The 19,683-nt window shown below is 45.6% G+C and overlaps 1 protein-coding gene across 1 annotated transcript in view; it reads left to right on the top strand.

Moving 5' to 3' along the window:
* Nucleotides 1-19,683, top strand: part of TRPC7 (transient receptor potential cation channel subfamily C member 7) — a 1,084,504-nt gene that overhangs the window by 982,751 nt on the left and 82,070 nt on the right. The window contains exon 8 of the mRNA XM_078653219.1: nucleotides 15,252-15,473. Coding sequence (XP_078509345.1) covers nucleotides 15,252-15,473 — 222 coding nt within the window. The remainder of the gene's footprint in view (nucleotides 1-15,251; nucleotides 15,474-19,683) is intronic.

The raw sequence follows: 19,683 nt of genomic DNA on the forward strand, positions 1-19,683 counted from the left end.
ACCCCGCTTCTTTAATTATTTATCTAACGGGTGTCCACCCCGTTTTGATGAGCTCGAAAGCGGGTACCTATTCCGCTGTTTATTCTTGTCTTGAGGGAGCCTACCCCTCGTTTCTGGCCCCAAAAGTGATCGCCGCCGCAGCCCGAGGGGAAGTACCGGAAACTGAAGTCCAGCCTGCCCCCTGGTTGTGGGCGGGGCTGGGAGTCCATCTCTTCCGCATCCAGGCCGTGCAGGAGGGGAACTCACATGCGGGGAGAGAAGGAGCATGCCGACGCCGGTTCCAGCAGGGCTCCAGTGTGCTGGAGAGAGCCCTGCTGGTGCACAGTAAAGCCCCGGGTCCCAGGAGGGGCCCGGGTGAAGAGAGGCAGCTGTTCCGCAGGGCTCCCATATGCCAGGGAGAGCCCCGCCTTTGCCCGGAGGAGAAGTGCTGCTGCCCCCGGAAGCAAGGAGGCCCCCTACGACAGAGCCAGGTGAGTCAGGGCTGGGAAGGGGACATGGGCGTCTGACTGCTTCCGATCCTCGAGGGAGCAGATCGCGTGGGTGGTGTCCGTGTGAGGCACTGCGTCCGAGAGGCCCCGGATGGCAGTGGGCCGCTCCAATGTGTCCCATGGCTTGTAGGGCCCCCGTGGGGATAGAGGGAGCCCTAGGGAGCGCCCGTGCCCATTTCTTTAAAGTCCCCGTGAGGGGCTTGGCCTCATTTTTGTTCCCCCGAGCCCCGTGGGGCTTCCATGTGTAAAGGGGCCAGAGGGGCCCATGCTTGATCGTCCCTGGCCAGGTTGTTCTCCAACCTTTTGGGGCACATTTGTTCTAGAGCCTAGAGGGCTCCAATGTGCGCAGCATTCACTTCCAGAGCCAGAGGGCTCAGACGTGTGGCACAGTTTTGTCTCAAGGGCCAGTGAGATCTCATGTCGCATTTGTGACTTTCACAGCTTTCACAGCTGCCCAGCAAGTAGTGGGCAGCTGCACCGTTTAGGCGCCATTGGAGTGAGAGTCCCCAAGAGGGACAGAAGTGGCACAGTGGTGCCAGGCCTTCCACAGCTGTGCAGCACTTAGTGCCAGCTGCAGCGTTTAGGCCCTGTTATTGTTCTCAGCTGCCCAGCAAGTAGTGGGCAGCTGCAACGTTTAGGTTTGCGCCGGTGGCGCACCCCTGACTGGCGCTGCAATGGCAGCGTGCCTGACATTAGGGACACAGGGCATTTGAGCCCCTTCTTGAGATGGCCAGCTGGCCAGAGGGGCTAGTTTATGGATAGGGCGCAAGGCCCTAAATGTGATTTATGTGCTCTAAATGTGGCGCAAGGTGATTGCCTTCTGTATTTATACTAGTTAGGCCTAATGTGATTTATGCATACTGTGCAATGCCTTTATGCCTGTGATACCTCTAAATGTGTTTTCATGCTTAGGAGGTTGTTTTGCCTAGTATAGTTTATACTAGTGAGTTTATGTGTCCCTGCGTGATCTATGCCTATGGTGATTAGTATTGCGTAGTGTGTACCTACCTTTATGCCTGTGATACCTCTAAATGTGTTTTCATGCTTAGGAGGTTGTTTTGCCTAGTATAGTTTATACTAGTGAGTTTATGTGTCCCTGCGTGATCTATGCCTATGGTGATTAGTATTGCGTAGTGTGTACCTACCTTTTACCAGTGGTTACTGGTTGTGTTCTACAATTGTTATTTTGTGCTATTTCTTCGAAGTGCTGATCCTGACAGTGGCCCACATGGCCCTGTCCTGTGTAAATAATCCCTTGTGCATATTGCCCATGCCAGTTGGCACAATGTATATTGTGTGATCACTAGCTGATGTGTTTTGGAGAATACAAAAGTTATTTTTATATAACCTTGTGTGGAGTTCCTTTTGTGGTATGCCTGGGATGTTGTTGCTGTGTGCGTGCTCAAATGCTTTACACATTGCCTCCTGGGATAAGCCTGACTGCTCGTGCCAAGCTACCAAGGGGGTGAGCAGGGGTTATCTTTGGCGTGTAACTCCCTTGCCCTGACTAGAGTGGTGGTTTCTGCCTGGCTTTGGCGCAAGCCGTAGCCAACCAGAAATCCCATTTCTAACATTGGTTGTCAGCGGTGAGGATTAGGACTTGTGTTTGTGCATTACCACAGCGACAACTGGCTACATTACAAAACTCTGCATGTTAGATAGTCACATGTTTGGGATTATTGTCTTTGATTTTGTTTTTCCTCAAGAGTGTCATTTTCAAATGGTGTTCCTGCACTTTGATGTTTATTGGCAGCACGAGAAAATGACAGGGCGGGACACCAGTAGAGGGGGAGGTTCCCATAGATAGGGAGTCCTTGCTGGGTCCAGTGCCCAATCCCTGTTCCTGTCCCCAGATGTGTGGGTAGATAGGAGAGAGGGGTTGTGGGGGAGAAATGGCTAGCTCGGGAGGGTGGTTATCCCCTGACTTTAGTGTATGTGTCTGGATTCCCCAGTATGGTAAGATCCAGTGGTGGCAGCAAAAAATGTGTCCAGTGCGCCCTGACTAGAGTGGTGGTTTCTGTCTGGCTTTGGCGCAATCCTTAGCCAACCAGAAATCCCATTTCTAACAAACACCTGTGTACCTGGTTAGACATATCTGTAACCCTGAGCTCCACCTGGGGTCTTATGCTGTTTGGGGAAGCTCGCATGGGGGTGCCCACACTTACACGGGGAGTTGTAATGTACCAAATTACGCGAACAGGAAACAAAACTATTTTCGGTAGAGAAAGTGGTGGATAAACTGAAGCCTTGAACTGGGGTGAAAGAGGAGCGTGTACTTGTCCTCAGGGCACGAGTCTGTAGGGTTATAATTGGGCTGCCCACTCAGTGATTAGTGACGCGAGCTGGGGTCCGAGCCTTTGGTACTTACTGGATGACCCCAGCGCCTTCAGCAGCAACCGAGGCGAGGGGCAGTTATATTCATAGTTTGTGAGCACTCATCCCGGGACCTCACTCTGTGCCACTATGCATGACACGACCCTCCTTCCCTTATCGACCAGCCCCAGGCGGTTCGGGTGGGTCCATGCATGGGGTACATGCTCTAGCAGAATGTTGGACTTGGCCCTCCTGTATTTTGTATGACCTGTTTTTGTTGGTTTTATGACTCTGGGCACTTTACCACTGCTGATCAGTGCTAAAGTGCATATGCCCTCCCTACTGTAAATTAATGTATGGATTAGTGACTCCATGATTGGCTGATTTGGTTTACTTGATAGACCCTTGTACAGTGAACTGAGTGTGCCCAGGGCTTGTAAACCAAATGATGCTAGTGGGCTTGCAGCACTGGTTGTGCCACCCACAGAAGCAGCCTGTAAAAGTGTGTCTCAGGTCGGCCATTGCAGAGCCTGGGTGCAGTCTGGTACTGCCATGTTGACTTGGCAAGTGCACCTACGTGCCAGTCCCTAAACCTTCCCTTTTCTTCATATGAGACACCCCTATGGTAGGCCCAAGGGCAGGGTGCATTGTAAGTATAAGGTAGGACATGCCCTGGTGTGTGTGGCATGTCTTAATAGTGAAATACAGCCATTTTCGTTTTTCACTATTACAAGGCTACCTGTTCTCCATAGGCCAGAATGGGCAGTTAGATTATTACATCTTATAATCCTAACTGACTCAGGGAACACAGTAGAAAAAGTATGTCTGATCTCAGAATAATAAAATACACCTTTTAGTGAAGTTGATTTTGACATTCTGTGTTTGAAAATACCACTTTTAGAAAGTAGGTATTTTCTTGTCTAACTATCCAGGCCTGCCTCTGCAAGGTTGTGTATTCCTTGTCTGGAGTTTGAGTGAAAGGGCTGGGGGATTCCAGAAGACAGAATGAGTCTGCCCAGTGGTGAATAGAGAGATCTGCATCTAGATGGGAGGGATGAGTTGCACCTGGGACCTGAATAGGACTGTGCCTGCCCCCCACAGTGATGGCTCCACCCCCTGTGGTGTGTCTGATGTCTCTGCCCTGCACTGTGGAAGGAGAGAAGGAATCATGTCAACTTAGTGCTCCAGGACTGTGCCTTTCCTCCACAATGCTTGCTCCAACTCCTGTGGGGCGTCTGTTGTTTCTGCACTGCACTGTGAAAGGAGAGAAGGAGTCATGTAAACAGAGTGCTCCAGAACTGGTTTGGACTGGGCATAGGCCCCTCTGCCCTCAGAGGACAAAGGATTTGGGGGTATAAATATTGGGACCCTGATCCCAAGAATTTAGATCACTTTTGGACTACAAGAAGAAACCTTTGCTGAGGATAGGAACCTGAAGAAACTGAGGAGAGACTATGTGCTGCTTGGGGGATTGGCCTGCAGTGGTTGCCTGACTGCCAAAGAAAGAAGAAAGATCTTTGTGTGCTTTATTTTCAACTTGTGAAGGATCTCCAAGGGCTTGGAACAGAGCTTGCCTCCTGCTGAAGTCTCAGGGACAACAGACTTCACCCCCCAGCTTTCCAAAGTTCTTTGGAAGTGTCTGCTGCTGTTTTTGGCCTTCTGAGCGACTGCATGTCGCAAGGTGCTGGAAGCACGACTCAACAAAGAAGAAGCGTGTCGCTGCTGCTGCCGTCGCATCTCGAACAAGGGTGTCGCCGTTGTAGCTGTCGCATTGCACCGCATCGAGAGAAGCATCTCGCAACGAAGAGGAAGCAGGTCCCCGTCGCTGGTGCTGCCGCCACATCTCTGAACAAGGGTGTCACTGCTGTAGCCGTCGTATTGCACCGCATCGAGAGAAGTGTCTCGCAACGAGGAAGAAGCGTGTCACCATCGCTGCTGCTGCTGTCGCATTTTAAATGTCGGCGCTGTAGCTGTCGTATTGCACTGCATCGAGGAAAGCGGCTCGCATCCCCGGAGAAGTGCGTCGCCGTCAGAGCTGCTGCCGTCACATCTTGGGTGTCGCCGCTGTAGTTGTCGCATCGTGCGGAAGCTCCGGTTTAAGGTGACACATTCACACACGCAGTGCCTGTCAGATGACCCCCGCGCACACACACACTTGGAGTTTCGGGGCGCACTCTCCATTGCTCTACGATAGCAATGCCAGGCATTTAACTACAGTACAAAAATATCTCCAACAATGGTTTTTGTACATGATTGTATTTAAGGCTTGCTTTTCACTCTGTGGAAACACGTGCACGTGTCTTACTCGGGGAGCTCGTGACGCAGCGTCCGCCTGCGCAAATTCCGCAGACTTGGGAGACCCCCGACCCTTATATTTTTCACACCTTAGGACCCAGCATGCAGGTGTGGTGACGTTCTAGTTGTCGGGGGATGAGCGCCGCGGGCGGAACCAGAAGTGCGGCCATGTTGGTTGAGCCGCTACTCCCGAGCCTGCAGGACGCTCTCCCCGGCGTTCTGTGCAATATATCTAAATAAAGATATATTTAATACAGTTACCTGCCTCCCTGCTCTTATTAGATACAGGCAACTTGCCATAAATGGCGACGAGACATGGGAGGGGCCGAACTTTACGAGGAAAATAGATAATTAGAGGCAACTCAGCACACAGAACAGAGCGTGGCAGAGGGACACGCGCACCACCCAGGAGAAGGCCAAGGTTGATAAGATAACCTACAGTTGCAGGGACGACAGCAGACCATTGTAGATCACCACGTGCACAGCACAATCCCAGCAAAGACCAGGAAAGGGCAGAGAGTACAGAAGTGACCAAAGGGCAAGTGCCACAGTAATAAGGTACCCATCAACCACGAGGGAGTACAGCGGGAGACAACCGATATACACGGCGATCCAACTGTGCCAGACCATGCGGTGACATCCACGCACAGCAATTCCGGTAAGGGCGCCCACACACGCAACCCTGGACCCTTCGAGTGCGTCCAGTGGAGAAGAAAGAGACCCGGAGACCCCACGAAGAGGCGCAAGGGAAGAGAGACAAGCACCAGGGAGCCCGCCAAACGCAGGTGGGCACCAGGACCCAGCCCCACGCCAAGCGGGAAAAATGAGCACGCAATTCTCCTCCCTCACCAATCTCGTCCCGCTCCTGCCCAAGAGAGGGGAACCAGCTATGCCATGGGAAGACTGGAAGAGGTATTTTCTGAATTACCTATCGGCCCAAGAGGACGAGAGTGAAGCGGAATATTCGAGCGCCAGGAGGAAGAAGATACTCCTACACAATCTAGGCCCAGAAGGGATCCGAGTGTACGATGGCCTAGTGAAGATGACCAGAGACCCCACAGACACGGATGAGTTTCAACACGCTCTCCAAGACCTCGACGCGCACTACAGACCGGTGGTGTGCGAAGCCATAGATAGGTACAACTTTTTCCAACGGAAGCAAGAAGGAGGGGAATCCATTGATGAATGTGCAGCAGCATTACAAAAATTAGCTTTGACATGCAAATTCGGAGCGCTACACGATGAACAAGTAAGAGACCAAATAATAATGCACACGTCCAACGCAGCGGTACAAGACAACCTGTGGGTAAACGGCGACGCCCCGCTCAAAGAAGTAGTGGCAATGGTGAAGAAGGCCGAGCTGTCGAAAAGGTGCGCGGAAGTGGCCAAGAAAGACGCCATCAGCAAGACGACCTTGTGCAAGGTGATGGAAAGCAGCAAACCAAGCAACAATCCACAAAAGGTGCCGGTCAAGACCCAAAGCCAGAAACTGTACCCCCAAAGGGCAGGTGGAAGACAAAGGACCAAATGGGACAACAAAGAAAGTTGCTACCGATGTGCGAGCTCGACACACGACGGCAATGCCAAAGTATGCCCGGCGTTCAGGGCCAAGTGTTCATACTGCGGCATCATAGGCCATTATGAGAAAGTATGCAGACGCTGACCCCGAAGAGCAGAAGTGAAATACGTGTCACAGGAGGGTGAAGAAGAAGGAGTAACCCAAGGTGAGGATGAAGAAGAAGAGGAGGTGTTGTGCATAGATGACCAAGTCCTGGGATAAACTGCACGAGTTCAAGGAAACCCGTACTGAGGATGAAGATAGGAGGAATAGAGATCGACATTGTGGCGGACTTGGGACCCCCTGCACGATTGTGCAACCCCTTTGTTTAGAGCATAGCAAGTCCTGAACCCAGCTAAGCTTACTGAACCCCTGTTTGCATTCATGGGCCTCTAGATTGGTTTCCTGTAACAGGCAGATGTGAGCCTCACTATTCTTTAAAAACTCACAAACCCGGGTGAGACTCCTGAAATTCCTTAAACCATTCACATTCCAGGTGAGGAGCTTAATTTTGTGCGACCTACTCATATTCAAACCAAAAACCTTTCCAACTTGAGCTAACATGTTCTACTTTTACTCGTATGAGGACACATTTTTCTATTTTCCCACCCTTGCACCCAACACCCTGTGTACCCCTCCCTCGCCCACCCATGAGAAACCCCCCTTTAATCCCTTGGCGATAAAAAAACACCTGTTTGGGACACCCCCGAAGCAGCAAAGGCACCCTACCCATTCAAAATAAGAATCAAACTAATACCCGCTAATGGTAGAGAGACAAAATATCGAAATTAAAATATCGACATACAATAATATCGATGTTTTAATTTCGATGGTATAGAATATCGATGTGCAAAATATCGATAGACAGAATATCGTTTTTAAGGTATGTATGTTACTAATATCGAAATTTTGTTTAGTGTTATGTATTTTATTATGTTGTTTATATGTTTGTTAAATATGTTTTTTAATGTATGTTTGGAAATTAGTAATTTTGTTTACATTTTGCGTTTTAGTATCAGAGCGGGTTGTGGGTTTATAGGGGAATAGGGTGGGAAGTAATTTACTAATAATTAATTAATACATTTAAAAAAAAATATTTTTAATTAATATTTAATTGGTAATTAATTATTATTAATTAGTTAATTGAATTAGAGTTAATGAAGTAGTATTTACTATTTTTTGTTATTGTTAATTAATAATTAATTGGTAATTATTATTAATTAGTTAATTAAATTAATTAGAGTTAATGTGCTAATATATTTAATCTTTTGTTATTGTGAATTAATAATTAATTGGTAATTAATTATTATTAAGTTATTAAATGATGTGATTTATTTATGTGTAGTGGGTTGTGTGTTTATAGGGGAATAGGGTGCGACATAATTACATTTAATTAATTAAAGAGAATGTATTTATTTATTGTTCATTAATTGGTAATTAATATGTGTTAATTACTTTATTTATAATTACATCAGTTTAATAATATTATTGTTATTAATTGATTAAATGATATTTATATTAATTGTGTTTTTTGGTATGTGTAGTGTGTTGTGTGTTAAAGGAGGAGTAGTGTGGGAAGTAATTTTTACCTCCATGCTATCCAACGCTTTCCCTACTGTTGCACCCTCTGGAGTGGGAATAGTAATTTTTACCCCTACGCTATTCAAAGCTTTCCCTACTGTTGCACCCTCTGGAGTGGGAATAGTAATTTTTTACCCTACGCTATCCAACGCTTTCCCTATTGTTGCACCCTTTGGAGTGGGAATAGTAATTTTACCCCTACGCTATCTCACACTTTCCCTACTGTTGCACTCTCTGGAGTGGGAATAATAATTTTTACCCCTACGCTATCCAACGCTTTCCCTACTGTTGCACCCTCTGGAATGGGAATAGTAATTGTTACCTCTACGCTATCCAACGCTTTCCCTACTGTTGCACCCTCTGGAGTGGGAAGAGTAATTTTTACCCCTACGCTATCCAACGCTTTCCCTACTGTTGCACTCTTTGGAGTGGGAATAGTAATTTTTACCTCTACGCTATCCAACGCTTTCCCTACTGTTGCACCCTCTGGAGTGGGAATAGTAATTTTTACCCCTACGCTATCCAACGCTTTCCCTACTGTTGCACCCTCTGGAGTGGGAATAGTAATTTTTACCCACACCCTATCCAAGCTTTCCCTACTGTTGCACCCTCTGGAGTGGGAATAGTAATTTTTACCCCTACGCTATCCAACGCTTTCCCTACTGTTGCACCCTCTGGAGTGGGAATAGTAATTGTTACCCCTACGCTATCCAACGCTTTCCCTACTGTTGCACCCTCTGGAGTGGGAATAGTATTTTTTACCCCTACACTATCCAATGCTTTCCCTACTGTTGCACTCTCTGGAGTGGGAATATTAATTTTTACCCCTACGCGATCCAACGCTTTCCCTACTGTTGCACCCTCTGGAGTGGGAATAGTAATTGTTACCCCTACGCTATCCAACGCTTTCCCTACTGTTGCACCCTCTGGAGTGGGAATAGTAATTTTTACCCCTACGCTATCCAACGCTTTCCCTACTGTTGCACCCTCTGAAGTGGGAATAGTAATTTGTACCCCTACGCTATCCAACGCTTTCCCTACTGTTGCACTCTCTGGAGTGGAAATAGTAATTTTTACCTCTACGCTATCCAACGCTTTCCCTACTGTTGCACCCTCTGGAGTGGGAATAGTATTTTTTACCCCTACGCTTTCCAACGCTTTCCCTACTGTTGCACCCTCTGGAGTGGGAATAGTAATTTTTACCCCTACCCTATCCAAGCTTTCCCTACTGTTGCACCCACTGGAGTGGGAATAGTAATTTTTACCCCTACGCTATCCAACGCTTTCTCTACTGTTGCACCCTCTGGAGTGGGAATAGTAATTGTTACCCCTACGCTATCCAACGCTTTCCCTACTGTTGGACCCTCTGGAGTGGGAATAGTATTTTTTACCCCTACACTATCCAATGCTTTCCCTACTGTTGCACTCTCTGGAGTGGGAATATTAATTTTTACCCCTACGCGATCCAACGCTTTCCCTACTGTTGCACCCTCTGGAGTGGGAATAGTAATTGTTACCCCTACGCTATCTAACGCTTTCCCTACTGTTGCACCCTCTGGAGTGGGAATAGTAATTTCTACCCCTACGCTATCCAACGCTTTCCCTACTGTTGCACCCTCTGTAGTGGGAATAGTAATTTTTACCCCTACGCTATCTAACGCTTTTCCTACTGTTGCAATATATGGAGTAAGTATATATATTAATTCATATGTAGAGTTTTTAATTTATTTTAAATGTATATGTATTCTTTATTGTTTTTTTAATATGTTTTATGTTTTTATTTAATATTTTTTAATTATATGTATTTTTAAATTATTTTTACATTATTACTACATTTAAAAAAACAATTTTTTTAATTTCGATATTTTTGTACTACGATATTTTTTTCCGATATTTTTGTACTTACCTTTATGAAGATATAACTCCGATATTTTTGTGTCGATAATTTTGTATGTAGATATTCTGTCTGTCGATATTATGTCATACATTCCCCGCTTATACCCAGTAAGCCGTGACCCCCATACTATCCGTGTGTACATATTTTTTTCTAAGTTGCATATTCCCCCCATATTCAATCGATGTCTAGAAGGGAGCATACCGGATCCCTAAACAATCATAACTACCCCCTCATCTGGGCCAAAAGGGCATCTACATCTCTAGGGGAGCTAAAGTTGTGCATCTTATTTTTCCACATTACTTTCAGTAATGCGGGAAATTTTATTTGAACCTGTGCCCCCAAGCTCCTCAGTTCTGGCATTCTAGAGCCCAGCTCCCACTGCCTTTGTGCTGTTCTTTTTCTAAGAGCGGAGCGAATTTGATAAAGCCCAGAGTCATAATGCAATGCTGTTTCAGTCAAGGCTCTCCTCAGGATCAGTTCTTTGACCATATACGTCTGGAAGTTGACTCATATTTTCCTGGGGGCTTTCCTATCAGGGTGCAGCTTAAAGGGATCTCTGTGCACTCTCTGAATCTCTGACTCGAGATCAATGTCTTCTCTGTCTTTCAGCACTCCCTCCCTTAAAAGTTTACACACAAATGCCTTAATGTCCCCCTTCTCTGCCCCCTCTGGTATTTTGAGGATTCTCAGGTTATTTCTCCATGCTTGCATTTCAACCCTCTCCATATCAGTCTGTAGAGATCAATTTTGAGCTTTTAAGGCCTCTATATCCTTTGTATCCCCTGCACGGATTCTGAAAGGGATTTTACTTCAAGTTCAAGAGTCCCAGTGCGTGCACAAATATCATCCAGTTTCGACTCTAGGGCTTCACACTTCTCATGGATCCCCTTCTGATTTGCCTCCAATATTTCAAACTTAGAGAGCAGATCACCCCTTAGGGACTGAAGCAAGGACTCAAGCTGCAGCTGGCTACTGTCTGTTCTCTTCCCCCCCCCGAAGCCTGCATTACAAGGCCTTCGTATACTTCCTTTCTTGCTGCTGAATCAGAATCGCTAGCTGCATTATGTGAAGGTGCTGGTAAAGCTGATAAAGCAGGTGGAAACGGGGTAGTGGCTGCAGCAGTGTCAATAGTAGCAGAAGTGGTAGCTGAAACACAGGACTGATTTGGCACAGGAGAAGTATCACAAGAAGGAGGTTTTAATTGATTATCCCCGATAGCAAAACCGGTACCTTTTTTCTAATTCTGAAAGCTTCATGAGAGGAGAAAAGCAGTTCTCAAGAAGAATTGAAGGGGGACTCTGCAGTGGGGATGGGACTGGCTCCTTAGAAATCACTGCCTGCTCCATTATCTTGAAGTAAGATTTAAGTGAGGGGGTAGTTTTTAATGGGGGGCGGGTAACTTTAGACACCCTTGACTTCTTGATGTCCCCTCATTTGGTGACCTTCCTTTTGCGTGAAGTCGTGGGGACCACCCCTCCCGTACACTCTGTAGAATCCAGACCACTTTTGGTCTTAGGCTTAGACTGGGAGCGCAACTGGTACTGATTTTTTACAGGAGGGACTAACCCCCTTTGGAGACCCAGTGCAGGCACTCTCCCCTCACAACTCCCCCAAAACTCAGCTTTCAAGGGGAGTCAACATCACTCCTGAACCCCTGCACTGCTGCTGCTCCCCTAACCCCAGCGCCCGAGGTAAATGTCAATTCAGAGGCGGTGGAGTCAGAATCCATGTAATCACACTCACTCCCTGCCAGCATCCATCTTACCAGGTCACAGCAGGGGACGGAGCAACGCTGTGTTACGGTAGCGCTCACCGCGGGGACCGCTCGCCGTGGAGTCCCGTGATCTGCTCCTTCCGACCCCTAAAAGCTGACTTTCGCAGCTGCAGCCTGGATCCGTACCCAGAGCCTAGTCCGGTGACCTCCGTAGCCGCAGTACGCTATTGGCTCCGCCTCCAGACCCATACAAGCCTCAGCTGCCGCAGCCCCAGCTGTCACGGAAGAAACGAAGAGACCGGCTCCCAGCTCGCAAATCCACAGACAGGCCGTTAAACTTTCTCTGCCCCCTCCTCCATCCTGAGGAAGACCCCCTGTAAGGCCTCCATTTATGCTTTTCTACGTTGGGTTCAAAATGTTGACAACCTATGATTCCGCCAGCACATGCCTCAGTTATAATACGATCATGAGGGCCATCTAAACATGGCAACCTGAATATTGTTCAACATTTATGTGTTTTGTTTTCTGGCTCCACATGGAAGCAATTTATCTGTATTTGTATTCGGAATAATAGGCGATTGACCATCACTTTGATCTTGCAAAACGCTCCATCCTTGCATGCTATCACACCAACTCGCACTCCCTACCTCTCCCTCACCCCTTGGGGCACCAACTTGTGTACCTTCAAATGAGCAATGTATTGTTCATGCAAAGTCCATTGTGATTAAATAACAGTGTACCTACATTACTACTTTACTTGGCTCATGTTTATGTTTTTTTAATTTTTACTTTATCTTTTTCTTACAAGTAAACGTGTACTGGGACCTCTTCTCAATGTACTTTGGTAGAGGGGTTCGGCATGAGTAACAATCGCAGCAGAAATAATGGCATTGTGTAATTTGTTATGTTCAAGAAAAACTTACATCTGCCCTTGTATGTTCTGGTCATTTTCAATTTCTTCTGTGAGCGAATCCATAAAGAAAGAAGGAAAAGCAATGGCAGGTGGGAAGAGACCTAGGGCCTCAGGCATTCACCAGAATGAAGGGAAAAAGCACCACCCATCAGGAGAATGTAGAGAAAAACAACAGGGATGGTCCATCTGCCCAGAGAGTGACACGGTCACAAGCAAAGAAATTTTGGGCGGAGGATGAGCACACTACAGTGGTGATGCTTGAGTTAGCCATAGCTTGGATTTTGAATATAATGTAAGGACCTTCTGACATTTTTGTTACTTTTGCTTTGAATGTTTTCCTTATGTTTCTTAATTTTTTCCACTGGACAATGTATAGAGTCATTTCCATGATAGCCCTAATGTGCTTATTGTTTGGCCCACTTCCCTTGAAGATGACTCTACTTTGGGTATTTCTCTCCTCCACAATTACTGTTTACTACACAACTAAAACAAACATATACCCAAAACCGGTGTCCCATTTTGTTTTTTATTTTAAAAATATATTTATATACATCTTTATCTTTTTAAACGTACTTGGATGTATTGTGACTCTGTTAAGACTCTGTGACCATGTCACTACATAAATGACTATGTGTTGTGACCAAAAGTTGAAGACACATAATCAAGACTTTACAACACATTCTGTAACATTACCCACATGCACCCACCTCCAGGCATACACGAGAAGATTAATGGATGATTATTTGAAACTTCTAAAAAAACAAGTTCTGTATATAGGGCCTGATTTAGAGTTTGGCAAACAGGTTACTCTGTCACAATGGTGACCGATATCCCATTGGCTGTAATATAAATCCCATAATATTCTATGGGATTTATATTTCAGTGGGTGGGATATCCTTCACCATTCTGATGGAGTAACCTGTCTACTGAAATCTAAATAGGGCCCTTAGTCAGAGGTATGGATACGCAAAATAGTAGGGTTGTGTTTTGTGGGGATGGGACAGTGACTGGTTAGTGAAATCTGCATGTGAGTGGTAATTGCTGTCCAGTTCCTTGAAGCATGAAGGTCATCCTTCACCCTGGGTACACAATACTGAGACCATATAGCATTTGGCACTGGTAGCATGTGGGTTAGTGGGGTTCAGAGTTTGTTATTGACTACTACTTCCCTTAGGCACCAGACTTGCTAGTGCAGGTTCAAGTTGACCCTATCTAAGACATTCTGTATGAGCTGCATGACCATGTTCCTCCCTCAATATTTGGAGGTGTGTCCATTGCAATTTCGCAATTCACGTCTGTTGCTCTATCAATGTTGGGAAGTCTTCCAATTGGGTGGAGATGTTGTGATCCTTCTGTTTCTAGATTCTCACCCCACATAGAGAACTGTTGTTCAACGAACTGATAATCATAGAGATCAGCATTTCCACATGGCAACTTTCCACACATGCTTGACTTAGCAGCGGCCAGTGCAGGTAAGCACGCTGGGGCGGTGGGGCAGGGGATGAGCCCACAGATGACGGAAAAAGTTAAATTAAAATAAATCCCATTCCGTATTCTGCCGACATCCCCCATGCCCCGCCCCACTGTGGTTACCGGCATGGACAGTTGCTGGTTTGGCCTTCTGAGACATCCAGCTTGCTGTCCTACAGGTTAAGGGTTGACACCCGGGGTGTTGTGGAGTGGATGTTGTTCAACAGGAGCTAAGCCTTCTTCACTAGGGATTTCCTCTCTGTGAGAAGATGTAAAGAAAATCACAGTTGCTACTAACTTGGCGAGTCAAACAGTTGAGGCAACTGAGGGGCGGTTGGAGGTGAGTTCTGCATACCTAAGATGAGTGTCTCTGTATTTTTTGCAGGTTTATGGGAACTTGCAATCTGGAAGAGTGCCAGAGGAGGTTCATTGGAGATCTTCCTTTTCTATTCAAATATTTTCAATTTGTTAGAGCATTTTTAAATTACTTCAGTGGATATTCTTTTCCTTTCTCCTCACAGTCACACATGCATTTAACTGCTATGAATTGTTCACTTCTCTGTAGTATGATTCATTGTGGTACTAAATACATACTGTGGAACTAAACGCACGCAGAGAGAGGTTACAATCAGAACCAGACGATAAGAGAGTTCGGTCCTATAACCTCAACTGCTGGCAACTGAGGTGATCTAAACATCTTGAACTCTTTTATACTTAAGTTCTGTGGTCAGGTCCCAATACATTACATTTACAAACAGTGAATGCATCCCACGTCTGCGGTGTATTAGACAGTAGACATCAACATAATATCACATTATGCCAGATTTGCACAACCTTCCTTAATTGAGTTAATTTGTCTAAGTGTTCAACATAATACCTCATGATTGCGAATAAATGGTGATTAATAAATGCAATAATTGTTCTCTAGAATCCGACAGCCATCTGCAGGGCTGAGATAATTGTAATTGTGCAAGATACATTGCTTTTGGAAACAATTAACAAGATATTTTTTTTTATTCTAGGAGGACGCTGATGTAGAATGGAAATTTGCAAGAGCAAAGCTTTGGTTATCATATTTTGATGAAGGAAGGACTCTTCCAGCTCCTTACAACCTAGTGCCAAGCCCAAAATCATTTTATTATCTCATAATGAGAATAAAAATGTGCCTCATTAAACTGTGCAAATCAAAGGCCAAAAACTGTGAGAATGACCTCGAAATGGGCATGCTGAATTCAAATGCACGGGTAAGTTTATTGCTACTAACCAATCAAAATGAGTCGGAAATCTTTCATGTAATATCTTTTAGTGCTTTATACCAAGATAACACATACATATATTTTCTCCTTCACTCAGTAAGCCATATAAAAATGAAAATAGCCTGACTGTACTTACTCAATTTGAAAATCCTAATTCTGACAATGTAAAATGAGTTCTAATTAGTTTTTGTTACTGAAATTTATGTTACATAGAAAATGAATTTAATAATTATAGCTCACAATATGTTCAGCTTAAATGCAAATTATTATAACATTCTGTTAGATTTGGGGGTCTCTAGTTGGCACAGGTAGGTACTTGTGACAAATGGGGACCATTGCCTCTAGTCAGGGTAAGGGGGTACACTCCTAAAATAACCCCTGCTCACCCCCTTGGTAGCTTGGCACGAGCAGACAGGCTTATCTCAGAGGCAGTGTGTAAAGCATTTGTGAACACATACAGTAATCCAGTGACAACACTTCAGATGGACACCACACAAGTTGTATATTCAAAATAAGTATTCTTTATATAGATTTAACACAAGACCACAAACGACAAAAATCCAAAATACTATACTTAAAATGGTAGTTTTAGCTTAGTTCTCTTTAGTTCTTAAAATGCGACACTTTAAGTCAATGTACCTTAAGATGCGACACACCGGCCACGAAAGTGTTGCAGCGATGGAAATGCGGCAAAATCCGGTGCAAAGATATAAAGACGTCAAGTTTTGCCTGATGCGGCACGCTTCTCCGATGTTGTGAGAAGTCTCAGCTCGATGCGTGGGCTGCAGTGGCGACACCCTTGTTCAGAGATGCGACGACAGCGGCTTTGGCAGCAACACTCTTCTCCTTCGATGCGAGACGCTTCCGCTCGATGCGACACCTGCAGTGGTGACACCCTTGTTCAGAGATGCAACGACAGCGGCTCCGACAGCGGCACGCTTCTCCGTGGATGCGAGGCGCTTTTCTCAATGCGGTGCAATGCGTCAGCTACAGCGGCGACATCCTTGTTCAGAGATGCGGCGGCTGCGATGGGAACACGCTTCTTCTTCAGTGCAAGACGCTTCTCTCGATGCGGTGCAATGCGTCAGCTACAGTGGCGACATCCTTGTTCAGAGATGCAGCGGCTGCGACGGTATCACGCTTCTTCTTCGGTGCGAGGCGCTTCTCTCGATCGGTGCAATGAATCAGCTACAGTGGCGACACCCTTGTTTAGAGATGCAACGGCATCAGCAGTGGCTGCGACGGCGACGCGCTTCTTCCTCTTGAGTCGCGCTTCCAGCTCCTTGCGACATGCAGTCCCTCAGAAGGCCCAAAACAGCAGCAGGTACTTCCAAAGAAATCTGGGGGAGCTGGGGGTTGAAGTCTGTTGTCCCTGAGACTTCAGCAGGAGGCAATCACTTTTCTCAAGCCCTTGGAGATCCTTCACAAGTTGAATAAAGAGCACACAAAGTCCGTTCTTCTTTCTTTGGCAGTCAGGCAACCACTGCAGGCCAATCCCCCAAGCAGCACTTCAGCTTATGGATAGTCTCTCTTCAGTTTCCTCTCCTCAGCAAAGGATTCTTCTTGTAGTCCAAAAGTGATCTAATTTCTTGGGATCAGGGTCTCAATATTTATACCACAAAATTCTTTGTCCTCTGAGGGCAAGGGGCCTTTGCCTAGTCCAAACCAGTTCTGGAGCACTCTGTTTACATGACTCCTTCTTTCCTTTCACAGTGCAGGGCAGAAACATCAGACGCCCCACAGGAGGTGATGCCCGCATTGTGGAGGGAAAGCACAGCACTGGAGCACTTTGTTGACTTCATTCCCTCTCTCCTTTCACAGTGCAGGGGAGAGACATCAGACGCACCACAGGGGGTGGGACCAGCACTGTGGGGGGCAGGAACAGTCCTATTCAGGTCCCAGGTGCAACTCCTCCCACCCATCTAGATGCAGACCTCTCTATTCGCTACTGGGCTGACTCATTCTGTCTCCTGGAATCCCCCAGCCCTGTCACTCAAACTCCAGACAAGGAATACACAACCTAGCAGAGGCAGGCGTTTGGATAGTTAGACAAGAAAATACATACTTTCTAAAAGTGATATTTTCAAACACAGAATGTTAAAATCAACTTCACTAAAATATGTATTTTATCTTTCTGAGTTCAGGCATACTAAAGTCGAATTACTACTGTGATCCCTGAGTCGGTTAGGATTATAAAATGTAATAATCTAACTGTCCATTCTGGCCTATGAAGAACAGGTAGCCTTGCAAAAGTTAAAAACGAAAATGGCTGTAATTCACTATTAGGACATGCCACACACACCACGGCATGCCCTACCTTATACGTACAATGCACCCTGCCCTACCATAGGGGTGTCTGATATGAAGAAAAGGTAAGGTTTAGGGACTGGCAAGTGGGTGCACTTGCCCAGTCAGCATAGCAGTACCAGACTGCACACAGGCTCTGCAATGGCAGGCCTTAGACCCATTTTTACAGACTGCTTCTTGGGTGGCACAACCAGTGCTGCAAACCCACTAGCAGCATTTGGATTACCAGACTTGGGCACTCCTGGTGCACTGTACTAGGGTCTGACAGGTAAACCAAACCAGCCAATCATGGAATCACTAATTCATACATTAATTTATAATAGGGAGAGCATATGCACTTTAGCACTGATCATCAGTGGGAAAGTGCCCAGAGTCATAAAACCAACAAAAACATGTCCGACAAAATACAGGAGGAATGCAAAACGTTCAAGGATGACCCTGCAAAAAGGGCCAAGTCGAACACATTCACTATGGTATCAATGTTTTTTAAACATGAGCAATTAATAAGAAGGAGGTTCATACGTTAACAGCTTAGCAGCGTGTGATGTTTGCTTTGGTTATTGTGTATTACCGTTGACATTTTGATTTACTTGCATGGTAATTGCACTATTATGGTGATTCTTCAATCTTTTACAAAGGAAACATAGGAGTATGTAATGCCACACAGAGTGTGGAATTGGAACAACCTCCCAGACCACATCAGAGCTGCCTTCTCTCTTCTTGAATTCTACAAGAAGCTGAAGACCTAGCTTTTCAATTAACCAACCTACCTTAGGCTGGGCTAGGCACACACCTGCTCAGCGTCAGAATAAACTCGTGGGTTATATGTTGTTCTACAAATGTGCATAACATAACAAACATAGCATAACATACATCTGTGTAGCAGAGCTTTTCTACCACTGTAGTGTTGGACCGCACTCACACCCACCCTGGGTTACCGCTGTCATCTCAAAATACAAAATATTGTTTTTTGGTTGCAGCTTGGGTGGTAAACCTTCCTTAAATATGGACTTGTACTTTTTAAGTTGAAATATCAAAATAATATCCCACTTCTTATTTCATGAAAAAGAGGCATGCAATGTTATTCAACAACGACAGAAATGAAAGGAAGATGGCAAAAAGAGCCCATAGTGGGCGTTTGCAGACAACACATTTTGCCAATATTTTTGGATTAAAAGTAGAATATATTAGTATATTTTCTTATAGGCCATGTGCTTTGTGATTGCTCAGAGAGCTGGTTTTCAATGGTTAAACCAACAGCTTGCCAAAAAAGAACTTGGGTTACCTCGTTTAGTTTAGTTTCAGTAGCTTGGGCCTACCACCTTAATGAGATTCAGTGGTGCTGGCTAGCTTGCTTCTGTCGATACAATATGCAGAAAAAATATTGATGCAACGGAAAGCGTTCTCCCTGTCACTGGCTAGTGTCTGACAAATGGAGTTCTTAGAAAACAGTACCAAGGAAGGTGTTTGCATAAAATAAGTGTCTTTGAGCATTTCTGACATTTTACCTACCGAAAAGATATCTCAAAAGTAAGGAGGCATATTTATTTATAACCAATCAGAAAGCCCTTCTGATATTGCGTAATATTACAAGAACTAAACAAATGACATATTTGTAGCAGGGACAATTTGTATTCCATGCTATAAATGAAGACTTAATCGGAGTCAAGCAGGAGAAAAGCGCCAATCCTGTCTGTTCTCCTCGTCTAAAGAGTGCAGTCAGTGCATGATACAAGAAGAGAGAGAGAGGCGAATCTTCTGAAGTATGTTTCTCTCTGTCTGTTTAAGAACAGATGGCACAGCGCAGCAAAATTGTGTTTAGAGGATGTGCTGCTCACATCTGAAGCACAGCAGACTGCGAGGAGCCCCCTGCCTCCGGCTGAAAGAGGCA

Source organism: Lissotriton helveticus, chromosome 7, assembly GCF_964261635.1.
Source record: "Lissotriton helveticus chromosome 7, aLisHel1.1, whole genome shotgun sequence".
Taxonomy (NCBI): Eukaryota; Metazoa; Chordata; class Amphibia; order Caudata; family Salamandridae; genus Lissotriton; species Lissotriton helveticus.